Source organism: Pristiophorus japonicus, chromosome 6 (assembly GCF_044704955.1).
Source record: "Pristiophorus japonicus isolate sPriJap1 chromosome 6, sPriJap1.hap1, whole genome shotgun sequence".
Lineage (NCBI taxonomy): Eukaryota > Metazoa > Chordata > Chondrichthyes > Pristiophoridae > Pristiophorus > Pristiophorus japonicus.
This window is the reverse complement of record NC_091982.1, coordinates 84,133,204-84,155,399: the sequence shown is the minus strand read 5'-3', so window position 1 is coordinate 84,155,399 and position 22,196 is coordinate 84,133,204. Positions and strand designations below refer to the sequence as shown.

The window sequence follows — 22,196 nt, the reverse complement described above, 5'->3', positions numbered from 1 at the left end:
GTCCTAAATGCCCGATCCCTTATTCTGAGACTCTGACCCCTGGTTCTAGACTCCCAGCCAGGGGAAACAGCCCCCCTGCATCTACCCTGTCGAGCCCTGTAAGAATGTTGCATGTTTCAATGAGATCACCTCTCATTCTTCTAAATTCTTAGAGAATAGAGGCCCAGTCTACTCAATCTCTCCTCATAGAACAATTCCCCCATCCCAGGAATCAGTTTGGTGAACCTTCAATGCACTCCCTCAATGGCAAGTATACCCATCCTTAGGTAAGGAGGCCAAAACTGTACACACATACTCCAGGTGTGGTCTCACCAGCGCCCGATATAATTGCAGTAAGACATCTTTACTCTTATACTCAAATTCTCTTGTAATAAAGGCCAACATACCATTTCCTTTCTTAATTGCTTGCTGTGCCTGCAGGTTAACTTTCAGTGATTTGTGTACAAGGACACCCAGGTCCCTCTGAACACCAACATTTCCCAATCCCTCACCATTTAAAAAATATTCTGCGTTGCTATTTTTCCTACCAAAGTGGATAACTTCACATTTCTCCATATTCTCCACATTATGGGCCCAAGTTTCGGGCCCATAGAACGGCGCAGCTCCGACCTGGACGCCCGTTTTTCGCGCCACAAAGTGCGCCTAAAAAAAACTTAGATTCTCCGGCTCCCTGCTGGTCCTCATGGCGCAGCACGAGCTGTGGGGGGCGGAGCTAGGTCCCTGCGCTGAAAACAGTGCCGGGACCTCTGCACATGCGCGCTACAGTGGACGCGCATGTGCAGTAGCTCGAGGTGCCCGAAGCACGCAGCCCCGAGCCCTGGCCGAATGGCCTCACTGGGTCTGCGTGCTTAAAGCTGCCTCCCACGCCCAGCTCCTGCTTCCTCCCGACCCGACCCGACTCGACTCTTTCCCCCCCACCCCCCCCACCGGACAGAACACCGACCTGACTCCCGCTCCACCCGGACTGGACCCGTCCCACGCTCCCCCTCCCCCACAACCTGACCTCCCTCCTCCCCCGCCCCCCCCGAACCGAACCGACCTTCCTCCCACCACGGCCCCGACCCGACCCGCGCACCCGAACCCGACCCAACCTGAGCTCCTTCTCCCCGCCCCCGACACAAACCGACCCGACCCGACCCGCGCTCCCCCCCGCCCACCCGAACCAACCCGACCTCCCTCCGACCCGCGCTCCTGACCCAACCCAACGCCATCTACCTGTAAATCTGGTGCTGGGGTCGGGTCCTGCCCGAAGTCTTAGGCCCGGCCCGTTCAGCCTCCCTCCCCCTTCTCCTTCCCCCCCCCACCCCATCTCATTTCCCCCCCCATCTCATTTCCCCCCCTCATCTCATTTCCCCCCCCCATCTCCTTTCCCCCAGCCCCATCTCCTTTCCCCCAGCCCCATCTCCTTTCCCCCAGCCCCTTCTCCTTTCCCCCAGCCCCTTCTCCTTTCCCCCAGCCCCTTCTCCTTTCCCCCAGCCCCTTCTCCCTTTCCAGGACCCCCCTTCTCTCCCTTTCCAGGACCCCCCTTCTCTCCCTTTCCAGGACCCCCCTTCTCTCCCTTTCCAGGACCCCCCTTCTCTCCCTTTCCAGGACCCCCCTTCTCTCCCTTTCCAGGACCCCCCTTCTCTCCCTTTCCAGGACCCCCCTTCTCTCCCTTTCCAGGACCCCCCTTCTCTCCCTTTCCAGGACCCCCCTTCTCTCCCTTTCCAGGACCCCCCTTCTCTCCCTTTCCAGGACCCCCCTTCTCTCCCTTTCCAGGACCCCCCTTCTCTCCCTTTCCAGGACCCCCCTTCTCTCCCTTTCCAGGACCCCCCTTCTCTCCCTTTCCAGGACCCCCCTTCTCTCCCTTTCCAGGACCCCCCTTCTCTCCCTTTCCAGGACCCCCCTTCTCTCCCTTTCCAGGACCCCCCTTCTCTCCCTTTCCAGGACCCCCCTTCTCTCCCTTTCCAGGACCCCCCTTCTCTCCCTTTCCAGGACCCCCCTTCTCTCCCTTTCCAGGACCCCCCTTCTCTCCCTTTCCAGGACCCCCCTTCTCTCCCTTTCCAGGACCCCCCTTCTCTCCCTTTCCAGGACCCCCCTTCTCTCCCTTTCCAGGACCCCCCTTCTCTCCCTTTCCAGGACCCCCCTTCTCTCCCTTTCCAGGACCCCCCTTCTCTCCCTTTCCAGGACCCCCCTTCTCTCCCTTTCCAGGACCCCCCTTCTCTCCCTTTCCAGGACCCCCCTTCTCTCCCTTTCCAGGACCCCCCCTTCTCTCCCTTTCCAGGACCCCCCTTCTCTCCCTTTCCAGGACCCCCCTTCTCTCCCTTTCCAGGACCCCCCTTCTCTCCCTTTCCAGGACCCCCCTTCTCTCCCTTTCCAGGACCCCCCTTCTCTCCCTTTCCAGGACCCCCCTTCTCTCCCTTTCCAGGACCCCCCTTCTCTCCCTTTCCAGGACCCCCCTTCTCTCCCTTTCCAGGACCCCCCTTCTCTCCCTTTCCAGGACCCCCCTTCTCTCCCTTTCCAGGACCCCCCTTCTCTCCCTTTCCAGGACCCCCCTTCTCTCCCTTTCCAGGACCCCCCTTCTCTCCCTTTCCAGGACCCCCCTTCTCTCCCTTTCCAGGACCCCCCTTCTCTCCCTTTCCAGGACCCCCCTTCTCTCCCTTTCCAGGACCCCCCTTCTCTCCCTTTCCAGGACCCCCCTTCTCTCCCTTTCCAGGACCCCCCTTCTCTCCCTTTCCAGGACCCCCCTTCTCTCCCTTTCCAGGACCCCCCTTCTCTCCCTTTCCAGGACCCCCCTTCTCTACCTTTCCAGGACCCCCCTTCTCTCCCTTTCCAGGACCCCCCTTCTCTCCCTTTCCAGGACCCCCCTTCTCTCCCTTTCCAGGACCCCCCTTCTCTCCCTTTCCAGGACCCCCCTTCTCTCCCTTTCCAGGACCCCCCTTCTCTCCCTTTCCAGGACCCCCCTTCTCTCCCTTTCCAGGACCCCCCTTCTCTCCCTTTCCAGGACCCCCCTTCTCTCCCTTTCCAGGACCCCCCCTTCTCTCCCTTTCCAGGACCCCCCTTCTCTCCCTTTCCAGGACCCCCCTTCTCTCCCTTTCCAGGACCCCCCTTCTCTCCCTTTCCAGGACCCCCCTTCTCTCCCTTTCCAGGACCCCCCTTCTCTCCCTTTCCAGGACCCCCCTTCTCTCCCTTTCCAGGACCCCCCTTCTCTCCCTTTCCAGGACCCCCCTTCTCTCCCTTTCCAGGACCCCCCTTCTCTCCCTTTCCAGGACCCCCCTTCTCTCCCTTTCCAGGACCCCCCTTCTCTCCCTTTCCAGGACCCCCCTTCTCTCCCTTTCCAGGACCCCCCTTCTCTCCCTTTCCAGGACCCCCCTTCTCTCCCTTTCCAGGACCCCCCTTCTCTCCCTTTCCAGGACCCCCCTTCTCTCCCTTTCCAGGACCCCCCTTCTCTCCCTTTCCAGGACCCCCCTTCTCTCCCTTTCCAGGACCCCCCTTCTCTCCCTTTCCAGGACTCCCCTTCTCTCCCTTTCCAGGACCCCCCTTCTCTCCCTTTCCAGGACCCCCCTTCTCTCCCTTTCCAGGACCCCCCTTCTCTCCCTTTCCAGGACCCCCCTTTTCTCCCTTTCCAGGACCCCCCTTCTCTCCCTTTCCAGGACCCCCCTTCTCTCCCTTTCCAGGACCCCCCTTCTCTCCCTTTCCAGGACCCCCCTTCTCTCCCTTTCCAGGACCCCCCTTCTCTCCCTTTCCAGGACCCCCCTTCTCTCCCTTTCCAGGACCCCCCTTCTCTCCCTTTCCAGGACCCCCCTTCTCTCCCTTTCCAGGACCCCCCTTCTCTCCCTTTCCAGGACCCCCCTTCTCTCCCTTTCCAGGACCCCCCTTCTCTCCCTTTCCAGGACCCCCCTTCTCTCCCTTTCCAGGACCCCCCTTCTCTCCCTTTCCAGGACCCCCCTTCTCTCCCTTTCCAGGACCCCCCTTCTCTCCCTTTCCAGGACCCCCCTTCTCTCCCTTTCCAGGACCCCCCTTCTCTCCCTTTCCAGGACCCCCCTTCTCTCCCTTTCCAGGACCCCCCTTCTCTCCCTTTCCAGGACCCCCCTTCTCTCCCTTTCCAGGACCCCCCTTCTCTCCCTTTCCAGGACCCCCCTTCTCTCCCCCTCCCCCCATCTCTTCCCCCTCCCCCATCTCTCCCTCTCCCCCTCCCCCCATCTCTCCCCCTCCCCCCATCTCTCCCCCTCCCCCATCTCTCCCCCTCCCCCATCTCTCCCCCTCCCCCCATCTCTCCCCCTCCCCCCATCTCTCCCCCTCCCCCCATCTCTCCCCCTCCCCCCATCTCTGCCCCTCCCCCCCTTCTCTGCCCCTCCCCCCCTTCTCTGCCCCTCCCCCCCTTCTCTGCCCCTCCCCCCCTTCTCTGCCCCTCCCCCCCTTCTCTGCCCCTCCCCCCCTTCTCTGCCCCTCCCCCCCTTCTCTGCCCCTCCCCCCCTTCTCTGCCCCTCCCCCCCTTCTCTGCCCCTCCCCCCCTTCTCTGCCCCTCCCCCCCTTCTCTGCCCCTCCCCCCCTTCTCTGCCCCTCCCCCCCTTCTCTGCCCCTCCCCCCCTTCTCTGCCCCTCCCCCCCTTCTCTGCCCCTCCCCCCCTTCTCTGCCCCTCCCCCCCTTCTCTGCCCCTCCCCCCCTTCTCTGCCCCTCCCCCCCTTCTCTGCCCCTCCCCCCCTCTCTGCCCCTCCCCCCCTTCTCTGCCCCTCCCCCCTTCTCTGCCCCTCCCCCCCTTCTCTGCCCCTCCCCCCCTTCTCTGCCCCTCCCCCCCTTCTCTGCCCCTCCCCCCCTTCTCTGCCCCTCCCCCCCTTCTCTGCCCCTCCCCCCCTTCTCTGCCCCTCCCCCCCTTCTCTGCCCCTCCCCCCCTTCTCTGCCCCTCCCCCCCTTCTCTGCCCCTCCCCCCCTTCTCTGCCCCTCCCCCCCTTCTCTGCCCCTCCCCCCCTTCTCTGCCCCTCCCCCCCTTCTCTGCCCCTCCCCCCCTTCTCTGCCCCTCCCCCCCTTCTCTGCCCCTCCCCCCTTCTCTGCCCCTCCCCCCCTTCTCTGCCCCTCCCCCCCTTCTCTGCCCCTCCCCCCCTTCTCTGCCCCTCCCCCCCTTCTCTGCCCCTCCCCCCCTTCTCTGCCCCTCCCCCCCTTCTCTGCCCCTCCCCCCCTTCTCTGCCCCTCCCCCCCTTCTCTGCCCCTCCCCCCCTTCTCTGCCCCTCCCCCCCTTCTCTGCCCCTCCCCCCCTTCTCTGCCCCTCCCCCCCTTCTCTGCCCCTCCCCCCCTTCTCTCCCCCCTCCCCCCCTTCTCTCCCCCCTCCCCCCTTCTCTCCCCCTCCCCCCCCCTTTCCCTACGCCTGATTTGTAACCTACGCCTGATTTTCTAAAGTGTACACAAGGTTTTTTCGAGCGTACAAAAATCTTCACTTACTCCATTCTAAGTTAGTTTGGAGTAAGTTTTCACTGCCGAATCTTTGAAAACAGGTGTAAGTGGCCGGACACGCCCCCTTTTGGAAAAAAAAATTCTGTTCCAAAGTGAAACTGTTCTAACTGACTAGAACTGGAGCAAACTAAATGCCGAGAATTTGAATTTCTAAGATACTCCGTTCTACACCAGTTGCTCCAAAAAATCAGGAGCAACTGAGGCCGAAACTTGGGCCCTATATTCCATTTGCCCACTTACTTAGACTGTCTATATCCCCTTGAAGCCTCTTTGCATCCTCCTCACAACTTACATTCCCACCTAGCTTTGTATCATCAGCAAACTTGGATATATTACATTTGGTCCCCTCATCCAAATCATTGGTATAGATTGTGAACAGCTGAGGCCCAAGCACCAGTCCTTGCGGTAATCCACTAGTTATAGCGAGCCAACTTGAAAATGATCAGTTTATTCCTACACTCTGTTTTCTGTCCGTTAACCAATCCTCAATCCATGCTAGTTTATTACCCTCAATCGCATGGGCCCTAACTTTTTTTAATAACCTCTTGTCACCTTATCAGGTGCCTTCTAAAAATCCAAATACACTACATCACTGGTTTCCACCCCCCCGCCCCCCCCCAATCCCACTAGTTACAACCTTATGTCAAACATCATTTCCCTTTACATAAATCTGATTTGATTCTGCCCAATCCTGTTATTATTTTCTAAGTGCCCTATTAGCATGTTCTTAATGATAGATTCTAGCATTTTACCTACTACTAATGTCAGGCTAACTGGTCTCTCTCCCTCCTTTCTTAAATAGTGGAGTTACATTTGTTGCCTTCCAATCTGCGGGAACAGTTCTAGAATCTATGGAATTTTGGAAGGTGCATCCACTATCTTTATAGCCATTTCTTTCAAAACCCTTGAATGTAGGCCATCAGGTCCAGAGGATTTCTCCAGTACTATTTTTTTACTAATGCCTTTACTTCTACATGTCAACACACAGACCGAATGAGATATTACAGATTGACTTGCAAACATTTAATTTCAGAAGGAACGAGGTTTTATGAGTAGAAACATAGAAACATAGAAAATAGGTGCAGGAGCAGGCCATTCAGCCCTTCTAGCCTGCACCGCCATTCAATGAGTTCATGGCTGAACATATAACTTCAGTACCCCCTTCCTGCTTTCTCGCCATACCCCTTGATCCCCCGAGTAGTAAGAACTTCATCTAACTCCCTTTTGAATATATTTAGTGAATTGGCCCTAACCACTTTCTGTGGCAGAGAATTCCACAGGTTCACCACTCCCTGGGTGAAGAAGTCTCTCCTCATCTCGGTCCTAAATGGCTTACCACTTATCCTCAGACTGTGACCCCTGGTTCTGGACTTCCCCAACATTGGGAGCATTCTTCCTGCATCTAACCTGTCTAAACCCGTCAGGATTTTAAACGTTTCTATGAGGTCCCCTCTCATTCTTCTGAACTCCAGTGAATACAAGCCCAGTTGATCCAGTCTTTCTTGATAGGTCAGTCCCACCATCCCGGGAATCAGTCTGGTGAATCTTTGCTGCACTCCCTCAATAGCAAGAATGTCCTTCCTCAAGTTAGGAGACCAAAACTGTACACAATACTCCTGGTGTGGCCTCACCAAGGCCCTGTACAACTGTAGCAACACCTCCCTGCCCCTGTACTCAAATCCCCTCGCTATGAAGGCCAACATGCCATTTGCTTTCTTAACCGCCTGCTGTACCTGCATGCCAACCTTCAATGACTGATGTACCATGACACCCAGGTCTCGTTGCACCTTCCCTTTTCCTAATCTGTCACCATTCAGATAATAGTTTGTCTCTCTGTTTTTACCACCAAAGTGGATAACCTCACATTTATCCACATTATACTTCATCTGCCATGCATTTGCCCACTCACCTAACCTATCCAAGTCACTCTGCAGCCTCATAGCATCCTCCTCGCAGCTCACACTGCCACCCAACTTGGTGTCATCCGCAAATTTGGAGATACTACATTTAATCCCCTCGTCTAAATCATTAATGTACAATGTAAACAGCTGGGGCCCCAGCACAGAACCTTGCGGCACCCCACTAGTCACTGCCTGCCATTCTGAAAAGTACCCATTTACTCCTACTCTTTGCTTCCTGTCTGACAACCAGTTCTCAATCCACGTCCGCACACTACCCCCAATCCCATGTGCTTTAACTTTGCACATTAATCTCTTGTGTGGGACCTTGTCGAAAGCCTTCTGAAAGTGCAAATATACCACATCAACTGGTTTTCCTTTGTCCACTTTACTGGAAACATCCTCAAAAAATTCCAGAAGATTTGTCAAACATGATTTCCCCTTCACAAATCCATGCTGACTTGGACCTATCATGTCACCATTTTCCAAATGCGCTGCTATGACATCCTCAATAATTGATTCCATCATTTTACCCACTACTGAGGTCAGGCTGACCGGTCTATAATTCCCTGTTTTCTCTCCCTCCTTTTTTAAAAAGTGGGGTTACATTGGCTACCCTCCACTCGATGGGAACTGATCCAGAGTCAATGGAATGTTGGAAAATGACTGTCAATGCATCTGCTATTTGCAAGGCCACCTCCTTAAGTACTCTGGGATGCAGTCCATCAGGCCCTGGGGATTTATCGGCCTTCAATCCCATCAATTTCCCCAACACAATTTCCCGACTAATAAAGATTTCCCTCAGCTCCTCCTCCCTACTAGACCCTCTGACCCCTTTTATATCCGGAAGGTTGTTTGTGTCCTCCTTAGTGAATACTGAACCAAAGTACTTGTTCAATTGGTCTGCCATTTCTTTGTTCCCCGTTATGATTTCCCCTGATTCTGACTGCAGGGTACCTACGTTTGTCTTTACATACCTATAGAAACTTTTGCAATCCGCCTTAATGTTCCGTGCAAGCTTCTTCTCGTACTCCATTTTCCCTGCCCTAATCAAACCCTTTGTCCTCCTCTGCTGAGTTCTAAATTTCTCCCAGTCCCCAGGTTCGCTGCTATTTCTGGCCAATTTGTATGCCACTTCCTTGGCTTTTATACTATCCCTGATTTCCCTAGATAGCCACGGTTGAGCCACCTTCCCTTTTTTATTTTTACGCCAGACAGGAATGTACAATTGTTGTAATTCATCCATGCGGTCTCTAAATGTCTGCCATTGCCCATCCACAGTCAACTCCTTCAGGCTTGTTTTTTTAACACCCTTTGTCCTTTTAGAATTCTGCCACACAGTGGCCCTTCCTGTTCCCCGCCCCGGGCCTCTCCTCCCCCCCCCATCTCCCCTCCGTCTCCTGCCTCTGCCTCCCTTTTGTCTCCCTCTGTCTCCCTGCATTGGTTCCCATCCCCCTGCCATATTAGTTTAACTCCTCCCCAACAGCACTAGCAAACACTCCCCCTCGGACATTGGTTCCGGTCCTGCCCAGGTGCAGACCGTCCGGTTTGTACTGGTCCCACCTCCCCCAGAACCGGTTCCAATGCCCCAGGAATTTGAATCCCTCCCTGCTGCACCACTGCTCAAGCCATGTATTCATCTGCGCTATCCTGCAATTCCTACTCTGACTAGCACGTGGCACTGGTAGCAATCCAGAGATTACTACTTTTGAGGTCCTACTTTTTAATTTAGCTCCTAGCTCCTTAAATTCGTTTCGTAGGACCTCATCCCTTTTTTTTTACCTATGTCGTTGGTACCAATGTGCACCACGACAACTGGCTGTTCTCCCTCCCATTTCAGAATGTCCTGCACCTGCTCCGAGACATCCTTAACCCTTGCACCAGGGAGGCAACATACCATCCTGGAGTCTCGGTTGCGGCCGCAGAAACGCCTATCTATTCCCATCACAATTGAATCCCCTATCACTATCGTGCTCCCACTCTTTTTCTTGCCCTTCTGTGCAGCAGCGCCAGCCACGGTGCCATGAACTTGTCTGCTGCTGCCCTCCCCCGATGAGTCATCCCCCCAACAGTACTCAAAACGGTGTATCTGTTTTGCAGGGGGATGACCACAGGGAACCCCTGCACTACCTTCCTTGCACTGCTCTTCCTGCTGGTCTTCCATTCCCTATCTGGCTGTGGACCCTTCTCCTGCGGTAAGACCAACTCACTACAGAGTAGTAACAGATCAGTGTAAAATTGCAAGTATATTGTATGCATGTAGATTGTATACTTGTAGGTTATCGCATTGATTGCCAACCACTCTTGTACATTTATTGTCAGTGAATATGTGCTAAGCGAGGTTAACTGAAAATAACCCAATGTAACAAGCAAACTAAGGTAAAACTAGGCTTATATTTGGGGAGTATGAAACTTTTTTCATGGAAGGCTTGCCAGTTCAGTTTCTTATTGTGAAAGTTCTTATCGGCAAAAATGTTGCTGCGTTGGGCATATACTTTCTTTAAACTGATTGTTCATGAGTGGAGTGTGAATTGAGCAATGTGAGTGAGTCTATGTATAAATTAGCTTATAGTGTTTGCGTGTAGTGTAACAATAGCATTTTAATGTTCAGTATATTCTGAATCTTTTTTTCCACAAATAAAAGTAGAGAGGAGGATTATAGTTGTGGCAAAAATATTTTACCCATATGTTGCAGCATAATTTCATTAAGTACATATACATTCTGGTATATGTTTGCATTACAGTCCAATATTTGCAGTATTGCATTTTATTGTTAATGTGGAATTCTTTGTTTCAGTGAGGGAAAACTGGTTGTAATTTAACGTAAATGAATTTCAAGATAGGAGAAACTCTTTTTAGGATTGAACTATGAATATTTGAATGACACTAATCTTGAAAGCATTTCGTTCGGGCATCAAAATCTTGCCAACGGAGTTCATTACTTCCCTGTTTGTTGATTATTTCCAAGAATACCTAGTGAAAACTAACACCAAGTATTGAATCATGAACCCAATTTTTGTCATTTTGGAAAATAGACATTAAATAGAGCAAGTTTCTTGACCAGATATGTAAGCTTATAGGGCTCCATTTTCCCGGGTCATTTGTGCTGTTTTTTTGGTGCGCGCTGTTTTTCTCTGGAGTAATTTAATTCTGCACTGGCATAACTGCTTTAGTTACGATTTTTCTAGGTTAGATTTGTTTGACATCATCGGGGCGTTCCTTCATGTCTGTGCCAGTTTTCAGCATTTTTTGCAGTTTACCAAAAAATGTTTTATCCTAGGTCGATGTACCTAGGATACGACGCCCGAAAAACCTTCTGGTGAGTTAACAGAAAGCAGCGCACATTAAAAATTGGCACTGAAAGACGCCATTGTTTTTCATCAAAGTTTTTGGAGGGAGTCTCTTAACACTTGAAATATCCATAATTAAGTTCAACTTTTTTTTACCTTTCAACGGAGTACATGGAAATTTCTTGGATTTCTGAAGTTTTCATTTTTTTTTTTACTCACACCACCACTGAACATCTTCAAGCAGGGCTGGAGGGAGGGTTGTCACTTTGGCCGTCAGAATCAGCCCCGCGCCCGGACACGGGCTTGGGGCTCGGCTGGAAGACAAGCTTGGAAGGTGGCGGGGCTGGGGGGGGGAAGAGGAGGTGGCGATCGGAATGCTTCTGCACGGAACCCGGGGAGGAGGGTGTCGATTGGAAGGCTTCTGCAATGGCACAAGACTGCAATAAGTTTGGAGGGTGGGGGGGAAGGGGAGAAGGGGAGGAGTCGAGGAGTCACAAGACTGCAATGAGATGGGGAGGCAGGAGAAATCCATCCATACATAAGAACATAAGAAATAGGAACAGGAGTAGGCCATATGGCCCCTCGAGCCTGCTCCGCCATTCAATAAGATCATGGCTGATCTGATCATAGACTCAACTCCACTTCCCCTCCCGCTCCCCTTAAACCCCTTATCCCCTTATCATTTAAGAAACAGACCTTGGGGAGAGAAAACCAAGAACCTGTCCTGCCTGTTGTGTTAATAATGGAACACTTAATTAAAATGATTCAGATTTAATGCAAAATATATTTTATTCAAAAGTTTAACGAACAATTCTTTGTACTTAACTTTAATAAAATTATTCTTGTATCAAACTTTAAAGTTTTCAGTCACGATCACTTACAAACTTTTAAACTTGTAAATTTACATAACTTACAAAAATCTTTAAATTTGAGAACAGCAGTTACAACAGTAACAATAATAATAACAACAGCAGCAAAGAAAGGCTGCACCCATCTCTCCTCCACCTTATTCTAAGGCCGCCCACCGCATTTATTCTTGATGACTCCTTAACCCCTGCTCTCAGGCGGTGGTGCAGTGTTTCTGTGGTTGGTACCAAGCTTATTCTTTCTAGGATCTCAGGTAGTGAGCGCCTGTTGAGGGAGGAGGGGGCGGCAGGCGGCAATGTGGAGGGCCTGGCTTGGGGCTCTTCAGAGGCTGGATTGGAGTGGGAGTGGGAGTTGATTCTGTCAATGGGTGCGGGGTCTGGCCGTGTTCCCATATTGAAGCAGCTAACTCTAACATGCTGTCCCTCATGTGCCCTGACAGTGTCTCAACTACCTCCAACATTCCCTCCCTCCCTCATGTTGAGCAAAACTGTCTCAACTACCAGTGACATTCCCACCCTCATGTTCAGTGATCATGTTTGCACCATCTCTGACATTCCCTCCCTGATGTTCACTGACAGCGTATCACCTACCTGTGACATTCTCAGCCTCCTGGTCACTGACATCGTTCCCATTTCTCGTGAGAGTGCTGTTACTTCTCCTGACAGTCCCGCTACCTCATCACCCACTCCACTGATGGTGTCCAGGAGTGATCGCGTAAGGTCAATGCTCTCCCCACTCATCGCCATCATCTAAAGCACATCTGTCAGATCCTGCACCTCAGGAGAGCGCAGTCAAGCTCCCCTCGGGTGTGGCTCACACCACACCACTGGGACCCGCAGCCTCGGAAGGTGGGGCCCTGGGTGTGCATCGCTGCACCACACCACTGGAACTCGCAGCCTCGGAAGATGGGGCCCTGGGTGTGCATCGCTGCACCACATCACTGGAACTCGCAGCCTCGGAAGATGGGGCCCTGGGTGTGCATCGCTGCACCCCACCACTGGGACCCGCAGCCTCAGACGTTAGGAAACCCTGGAATGTCCCACCAACACTCAAACCACTCGTCACGGAATGGGCTGGCACCTCAATGGGTGGTACCTGCACCTTCACCAAAGTCAATAAAAGAGTGGGGGCTTCATCCATCTCCATCCCCTCTCCCCGTCCCCCTCCCCCCACGCTCTTGGTCTGGAGGGTGGGATTGGAAGATGTTCTCCTCTTCGGGCTCGTCCTCATCTGAATCTTCTGCATCGTCACAGTTGGCCTCAATTTCTGCAAAATATAACAACACAGACAAATGGTTAGCAGAAGATGAGGGGACAGGGTGGGTGCATGAATAGGCTCACATAGCACAGGCAGCAGGCTGATTTGAAGGACCGCGATGAATGATAGCACATTGCATCAACCGTAGCGTCGCTGACGGAATCATCCCCAGGAACCAAAGCATGTCTAGCCCATAACATTTAGCAAAGCCAGATTGTGGAATTTGTAGGACTTGCCCTCTCCCTCTCCCTCGAGTGTGGGCCCAGCTTGTGCTTTTCTGGTGGTTGCTTTTCTCCAGGCAGGACCCATCAAAGCAGCGACCCTGTCTTCCAAGGGTGTCAGTTGGTGCAGATTTTCCGGGCCTCCTCCTATTCGGGTTCTTTCCCTTTTATTATGTGCCACTTCTGCAAAGATGAAAATGCAATTTTTTTTTTTTTTTTTTACAGAGGGTATCTTTCTGCTAGGTGGGACATATACAGCTGGTCACATTTGCAATTGCATTGAATAAATAAAATATTACTTACACTAACTACTTGACCAAGGTTCTGCCACTTCTTTTTACACTGGCCTCCAGATCTCGTGGTGGTCACAATTGCGCCGTAACCTTCTGCAACTTGGTTCCAGCATTTCTTCATTTCTTTGGATGGAACTTTTATGTGACTTCTGGTGTCCAGCTCCTGCCATCTGGTCTCCATCACAGTAACTAGTGCCTCCACTTCATCCTGTAAGAAATTCTTGGTCCTTGCACCGCGTTGCATCTTGTATTGCTGCAGATCCGATTTTTCCAATGCTCTCACACAGCACTCCTTCTCACACCCACAACTGGCTCTTTAAAAATGGCCGATTGCCAACCCGGAACTGTACTGGGCATGCGTGTCCATTGAAATAATGTCAAAAAGTCACTTTTTTTGCCATGCATGCGCAGAAGGTGCAGCATCGGTTTTTCGGCGCAGACTGCAGGCTCTACCCTCCGAGGTGACTGGACACGCTGTGCGGCGCAAAATTTGAATTATACATAAGGGAAACTTTGGCAAAATATTTTTGGCGCATTTCTGGCCTAGAAAAACGGGCATATCTCTGGCAATATGCCAGAAAACGGGCTTGGGCAAAATTCAGCCCATTGAATGTAATAGATCAAGCTGAGCGGGTAAGAGAGAGGAGTTAACCCACAAAGGTGAATATTCATAGATATATATTTGATCCTTATTTTGCACTGCTGATCCCCGTTTCCTTTGCTGAACAGCTAGCAATGGCTGGAGACAGATGTCCTTTGTGTGGCAATAGGTCAGACTGGGATACTAGAAAATGCTGACAGGCAAGACGTAGTTAGAACCCTTTCAGCAGCAGCACACAATTAGATTCCCCAGTATTAACCGGCATGATAGCTCTCAAAGCACTTATTTTATGTTACATAAAACCACGAGTTTCACATTTGTTTGATGTTGTTTACAGAGAATTGAAAGGACCTTCTGTTGAACTCTTTCACTAATGTCCCAGCCTTTTTGAAGTAAACACAGTAAAGGGAAGTGAAATACAATAAACAAAAAGTTCTGTAATTCCAGCTGTTATTGTCATCCTCTTGGATCTTGATTGTAATAAGAGAAAAAAGGAATCTTAAGGATCAAGATAGGTTCAAAATATTTTCAACTTGCATTTGACATTTTCATGCCCTCGAAATCGTATTGTCTTGCATCCCTTCATTCTATTTGTATTTATTCCATATTTTTCTACCATGTCAAAATATTTTTAGCTGGCCTTTCACATGTAAAATTTGAGAATGAAATTTTAAAATTGCTCTTTTAGATAAATAAAACTTGATGTGTTGTAGATTGGTAGAGATCAAGCTATATTAAAAAGGGTCATAGTAATAAGTATTCTTTATTTTCAGATGCAAGTGAAATTCCTTCAATCTACGCCTATAGGGCTCCATTTTCCCGGGTCATTTGCGCCGTTTTTTCAGGCGTGTTTATTTTTTTCAAAGTTTCCCCCTGCAATCTGTGCCGGTGTAACTGAGTTACTTACGATTTTTCGGTGAGAATTTTTTTGGTGAAATAGGGGGCTTCATGTCTGCGTCTATTTTCATAATTTTTTGCAGTTTGGCCAAAATCTTTTCCTCATAGTCGGCGTATCTGGCCACTCCCGAAAAACCTGCTGGTGAGTTAGCAGAAAGCAGCGCACATTAACAAATTTGCGCTGAAAGACGCCATTGTTTTTAATCGAAGATTTTGGAAGGAGTCAAGAACACCCTAAAAATCAATAATAAAGTTCATCTTTTTTTACCTGTCAACGTAGTAAATGAAAGTTTTTTTGATTTCAGAAGTTTTCATTTTTTTTCTTCCTGACACGCCACCACCGAACATCTTCAAGCAGGGCTGGAGGGTTGTAGCTTTGGCCGGCAGAATCGGCCTCACACCTGCCGGGGGGGAGTGGGGTGGAGAAAGAGCGGGAGGTGCTGACCGATCGGAAGCCTTCTGCACTGAACCCGGGGAGCGAGGTGCCGATCGGAAGGCTTCTGAAGACTGCAATGAGTTTGGGGTGGGGGTGAGAGAGAAGGGGAGAAGTCACAAGACTGCAATGAGTTTGGGTGGGGTGGGGGAGGAGAAGTCACAAGACCTGGGTCTGGTCCATCCATACAGACCTTGGTGAGAGAACAAAGAACCTGTCCTGCCTGCCGTCCTGCCGTTTTGAACTTTTTGCACAGGTGAAATTTAACTATAGGGGCAATACCTACGATGCCATACCTTGTGCGAGCCTTCTACACGATGGTGCTACGTAGGAGACAATTGATTTGACGTCATTGCATGAGGAACATCAGAGTCCATAGGGTGCTGGGCAGGAAGCCTTACCCACCTTGGGTATATCGAGACAGGCGTTCGTACCTGCACCTGAGTGATGCAGGCTGTGTTTCCGCAAAGAGGTTGTAACTGAGATCTGAGAGTTGGTGAAAACAGACCTGCAACCTAGAAGCATCAGGAGGACTGCTTTGTCAGTCGAAGTGAAGGTTACAGCTGCACTTTCATTCTATGCCTCCGGATCGTTCCAAGCTATAACTGGAGAAGTGTACGCCATTTCTCAACATGCAACACATAAACTTGGAGGAATGACTACATAAAGTTCCCCATGACTGCCCAGGCAATGCGTGACAGGGCTGTGGGCTTCTCCAGAATTGCTGGCTTCCCAAAGATACAGGGCTGCATTGATTGTACCCCACATTGTCTTGCGAGCCTTTTTGGAGGATTCCGAGGTGTACTGGAACAGAAAAGGCTTCCACTCCATTAATGTACAGCTCGTGTGTGATGACATGCATCGCATCATGTCAGTCGATGCAAGATACCCTGGGAGCATCCGTGATGCGTTCATCACTATGGGGGCAATATCTACGTATTGGGGAAGTCCAGAACCAGGGGACACAGTCTAAGGATAAGGGCTAAGCCATTTAGGACTGAGATGAGGAGAAACTTCTTTAACTCAGAGTTGTTAACCTGTGGAATTCCCTGCCGCAGAGAGTTGTTGATGCCAGTTCATTGGATATATTCAAGAGGGAGTTAGATAAGGCCCTTACGGCTAAAGGGATCAAGGGGTATGGAGTGAAAGCAGGAAAGGGGTACTGAGGTGAATGATCAGCCATGATTTTATTGAATGGTGATGCAGGCTCGAAGGGCCGAATGGCCTACTCCTGCACCTATTTTGTATGTTTCTATCCTATACGACAGCGTTGTATCTGCCATGTTTCAGCAGCAGCCAGAAGGGCTGAGCTGGCTCCTGGGAGACAAAGGGTACGGCCTCGCCACCTGGCTCATGATGCCCCTATGCGTAACCCGGACAGAAGCTGACCAGGAATACAACATGTCGCACATTGCGACGCGCAGCATCATAAAGAGGACCATTGGCATCTTGAAACAGCATTTCCGATGCCTGAGCCATTCCGGAGGCTACTTACTATACGCCCCTGAGATTGTGGGTCAGTTCACTGTATACTGCATGCTGCATAACTTAGCCATCATGAGGCAGCAGCAGCTGGTAGAAGACGACCCACCTGTGGTGGAGAGTGGCTGATGATGAGGAAGATGCAGATGACGAGCACAAAGACGAGGAAGCCATGCAACTACCTGAACTCGGCGGAGGAGGGTGGGCCATCGGCCCTTTTAACGATTGCTCGAGCCTTACGCCAGCAGCTCATCCGTGAATGCTTTGCTGTCGGAAGGCTCAGCGACAACTATTCCACATGTACCATGTTTACTGTTTGCACCTGTTTCGTAATATTGTGTTGTGTTAATGGAACAAATGATGTAAATGATTCTTGTTTACTTCAAAAGTTGTGTTAATAATGGAACAAATAATGAAAATGATTCAGATTTAATGTAAAATATATTTTATTCAAAAGTTTAACAAACAGTTCTTTGTACTTTAATAAAATTATTCTTGCATCAAACTTTAAAGTTTTCGGTCACGATCACTTACAAACTTTAAGATCACTTACAAAACTCTAAGCTCACTTAAACTTTAAGTTCACTTACTAACTTTTAAACTTGTAAGTTTACATAATTTATAAAAATCTTTTAATTTGAGAACAACAGTTACAACAGCAAAGAAAGGCTGCGCCCATCTCTCCTCCACCTTATTCTAAGACTGCCCGCCGCACTTGTTCTTGGTGACTCCCACAGTGTTTCTGGGGTTGGTACCAAGCTTATTAGAAAATGCGTACCTGTTGGGTGGGGGGGGGGCGGAAAGGGGTGACAGGCAGCAATGCGGAGGGCCAGGCTTGGGGCTCTTCAGAGGCTGGTGTGAGGATTGGAGTGGGAGTGGCAGTTGATTCTGTCAATGGGTGCGGGTTCTGGGCGTGTTCCCTTATTGCAGCAGCTAACTCCAACATGCCGTCCCTCATGAGCCCTGACAATGTCTCAACGACCTGCAACATTCCCTCCCTCATGTTGAGCAAAACTGTCTCAACTACCTGCTATCCCCTCCTTCATGTTCGATGATAGTGTTTGCACCATCTGACATTCCCTCCCTGATGTTCACTGACATTGTTCCCATTTCTCGTGAGATTGCTGTTACTTCTCCCGACAGTCCCGCTACCTCGTCACCCACCCCATTGATGATGTCCAGGAGTGATCACGTAAGATCAGTGCTCTCCCCACTCATTGCCATCCTCTAAAGCACATCTGTTAGATCCTGCAGCTCAGAAGAGCGAGGTCCAGCTCCCCTTCCCCTCCTCCCCACGGGTGTGGCTCGCACCCCACCACTGGGACCCGCAGCCTGGGACGGTGGGGCCCTGGGTGTGCCCTGCTGCACCCCACCACTGGGACCCGCAGCCTTGGACATTTGGAAACCATGGAATGTCCCATCAGCACTTAAACCACTAGTCACGGAAGGGGCTGTCACTGCAATGAGTGGCACCTCCTCCAAAGTCAGTAAAGCAGTAGGGGCATCATCCAACTCCATCCCCTCAACCTCACTCCCATTTTCTTGGTCTGGAGGGTTGGATTGGAAGATGTTATCCTGTTCAGGCTGGTCTTCGTCTGAATTTTATTCTACATCGTCATGGTTGGCCTCAAGTTCTGCAAAATATATCAGAACACAGACAAATGGTGAGCAGCAGAGAAAAGGGGCAGGGTTGGTGACATGAGTAGGCTCACTCAGCGCAGGCAGCAGGCTAATTTGAAGGACCACGATAAATGATAGCACAATGCTTCAATCGAAGCGTAGCTGAGGGAGACATCCCCAGGAACTGAAGCATGGCTAGCCCGCGCAAGACTTAACATTTAGCAAAGCCAGACTCTGGAATTTGCAGGACTTGCCCTCTCCCTCGAGTATAGGCCCAGCTTGTGCAGTGGTGAATGCTTTTCTCCAGGCAGGACCCATCAAAGCAGCGACCCTCTCTTCCAAAAGATGTCCGTGGATTTGCCGGGCCTCCTCCTGTTCGGATTCTTTCTCGTTTCTTTCTCTTTTGTTGTGTGCCACTTTCCTCTGCAAAGATGAAAACACAACTTTTTAGAGAAGGTGTCTTTCTGCTGGGTGGGACATAGACAGCTGGTCACACTTACAATTGCATTGCATTGAATAAATGAAAATATTGCTTACACTAACTACTTGACCAAGGTCCTGCCACTTTTTACACTGACCTCCAGATCTCGTGATGGTCACTATTGTGCAGTAATCTTCTGCAACTTGGTTCCAGCATTTCTTTGGGTGGAAATTTTATGTGACCTCTGCTGGTGTCCAGTTCCTGCCATCTGGTCTCAATCACAGTAACTAGTGCCTCCACTTCATCCTGCAAGAAATGTTTCGTCCTTGCACCGCATTGCATCTTGTGTTGCAGCTCTGATTTTTCCAATGCTCTCACACAGCACTCCTCACATACAACTGGCTCTTTAAAAATGGCTGATTGCCAGTTCGGAGTTGTACTGCGCATGCGCATCCATTGCAGCGATGTCCAAAACGTCACTTTTTTTGTCGCGCATGCGCAGAAGGTGTGGCATTGTTTTTTCGGCGCAGACAGCAGGCTCACCCCCTCCCCCCCTGAGGCGACTGGACACGCTGCGTGGCGGCAAATTTGAATTATAGATTGGGGAAACTTTGGCAAAATATTTCCGGTGCATTTATGGCCTAGAAAAACGGGCGTAACTCTGGCACTACGCCAGAAAACGAACTTGGCCAAAATTGAGCCCATAGAAGTAGTGACCAGGTATCTTTAATGCCATGCTGTGGCCTAACTTCCCTAGATTCTAGCAACCTTTGGAAAATAAAAAAATCCAGTTATTGTATAAAGAGAAACTTGTTGATGCTAAAAATACATAGGCAGGCTGAAGAAAAGAAATGGGTTCATGTTTTAGGTCTATCTCCTTTGCCAGAACCAGAGGTCCCACATCCACAACCTTCTGCATTACAGCCGCCTAAGAAAGTCAGTCTCCGATTTTAGTTTTAACTTTTTGATCCCTATTGAAAATGGTGAGATGCATTTGATGTCTGCATTGAAAGCCCCACTATAGTAAGGATGTCATTATCTAAGCCTTATTAATTTGAACTTGTACCCTACACAGCACAGCACAGTGATGTCATTCATCATTATAGGCAGTCCCTCGGGGTCGAGGATGACTTGCTTCCACACTAAAAATTAGTACTCAGGTGACTGATGAACTCATTTTAAATGGTGGAAGATGTCTGCGTGAATTATTTTAACGTGGGGTGGCTGTTGCATACAGCCACCACACGGGCTTAACGGAGCACGGTCTTGGTTCAGTGGCAAGGGGATCCAAGACGTCTGGAGACTAGGCTCTGCCGCATGTGCCAATACATACACACAAACTCGAACATACTCCTACTGTCCTTCTTTCCTCCTTCCCACAAGACCTCAGTCAGAGGAGCAGTTTGGAGCACGAGGCCGGCCCCAACCTCCACTTTGGTCATTCTGCTGTTAAGTTAGTTGGAACTTTTTTGATTTGCCCACAGCTCCAGCCTCGCGCTCCAAACTCTAAACTGCTCCGCTGACTGTCCCATGAAGTCGGGCTTTTTTTGATTTTCCCGCAGCTTCAGCCTTGTGATGTCACTAGTGCTGTGCTATCATCCCATTCTGCGGTTTGCTGAATGGAACAATAGTCGAATGATATTAGTTATGAGAAAATTCTTATTTCAGTCCTTCCAACCTTATAGTACAGAAACAAATTAAGTCTTGAATTGAATATGACTTATTTTTGAAAGTTTGCAAACACTATAATATTCACAAGAATATACCCAGTTTCTGCACTCTGGGTATGCAATGACTTGTAAATTTATTTCTGTTACAGGTCTGCAAGAGGCCATTATTGCAGCTGCCTGTTCCCGAATCAGCCAAAGAGTTCTTCATGTTGACAGGTGAGCTACAATATTCTATAATTACTGTCTTTGGAAAGAAAAACAGTGTGACTAACAGTAAGTACACTTTGATCAATTACCAAAGTTGTAGTTATGTTGGTGAACAAAGATGAAATGCAACAATCTGAGGACATGAAACCAGTACAGTTTGTTTTACTCTGTTTCCACGCAAGCCTTCCATCATACTTTATAACAAAAATTGGAGCTTTATAAAAATATTGTTTCAGCAAACCATGTGTCTCAAGTCTTTTAGTCCATGAAATACAGTTTACTCCTGTTAATTCTAAATCTGGTAATTTAAATGATAGGAAACCAAAATAATTACAAGTTCTACTGTGCTCAATTGCTGAGTTATCAAATATATATTACTTTAGAATTGAACAGTCCCTTGAAAACTTAGTAATCGCCATTGCAAGTGACTGAGACCTGATTCTTATTTCCTTATTGCTGACCAGAATTGCATTGGTGGTGTGTATAGGTACTTTGTTCCAGTCCATCTTGCCATAAGAAGGTGCATAATGGGGGCATCACTGACAAGAAAACCTAATTTAAACCTATTTCTTTTCAAAATTGCTTCTAAAGAAATGAGAAATGGTGGCAACATAAAATAATTTAAAAGTCAGTAAGAAACAGCTGAAGAAAGATAGATTGAAGACCTAGCAATCAGATGCCTTTATCTGTCATTAGTAATTTTAAATATAGGGCTGGACTTTGCTCTCAGCGACGAATAAATTACTCCACCCATTCATTCCACTTGCACTTGCCCACAGACTTTCCATGGGGTTTTGCACTGGAACTTACTGTATTCCACAGCTATTTCGATGCAACATCCTCTATAGGGGATCTGGGTCCTACATAAAAACATAAGAAATAGGAGCAGGATTAGGCTATTTGGCTCCTTGAGCCTCTCCGCCATTTAATAAGATCATATCTGATCTTGGGCTCAGCTCCATTGCCCTGCCTACTCCCCATAACCCTTCGCTCCATTGTCGTTCAAAAATCTGTCTATTTCCACCTTAACTATATTCAATGACTCAGCCTCCACAACTCTCTGGGGCAGAGAATTCCACAGATTTATGACCCTCAGAGAAGAAATTCCTCCTCATCTCTGTTCTAAACATAAGTATGAACATAAGAACATAAGAAATAGGAACAGGAGTAGGCCATACGGCCCCTTGAGCCTGCTCCGCCATTCAATAAGAAATTTCTCATCTCTGTTTTAAATGGGCGGCCCCATATTCTAAGATCATGCCCTCTAGTTCTAGTCTCCTCCATCAGTGGAAACATCCTCTCTGCATCCACCTTGTCAAGACCCCTCATAATCTTAATACGTTTCGATAAGATCACCTCTCATTCTTCTAAGCTCCAATGAGTCTCGGCCCAACCTGCTCGACCTTTCCTCATAAGACAATCCCTTCATCTCAGGAATCAACCTAGTGAACCTTCTCTGAACTGCCTCCAATGCAAGTATGTCCCTCAAAGAAGGAGACCAAAACTTTACGCAGTACTCTAGGTGTGGTCTCATAAATGTGTACAAGATAACTTTCTTGATCAATGTGTTTCCAGCCTATTGAGAAAGGAAGCAGTGCTGGATCTAATTCTG

At 49.5% G+C, this 22,196-nt stretch overlaps 1 protein-coding gene across 1 annotated transcript in view; it reads left to right on the top strand.

Moving 5' to 3' along the window:
• The window catches only part of chm (CHM Rab escort protein), a 189,500-nt gene that overhangs the window by 30,827 nt on the left and 136,477 nt on the right, over positions 1-22,196 (top strand). Inside the window, exon 2 of the mRNA XM_070883035.1 lies at positions 20,527-20,593. Within this exon, the coding sequence (XP_070739136.1) occupies positions 20,527-20,593 (67 nt within the window). The remainder of the gene's footprint in view (positions 1-20,526; positions 20,594-22,196) is intronic.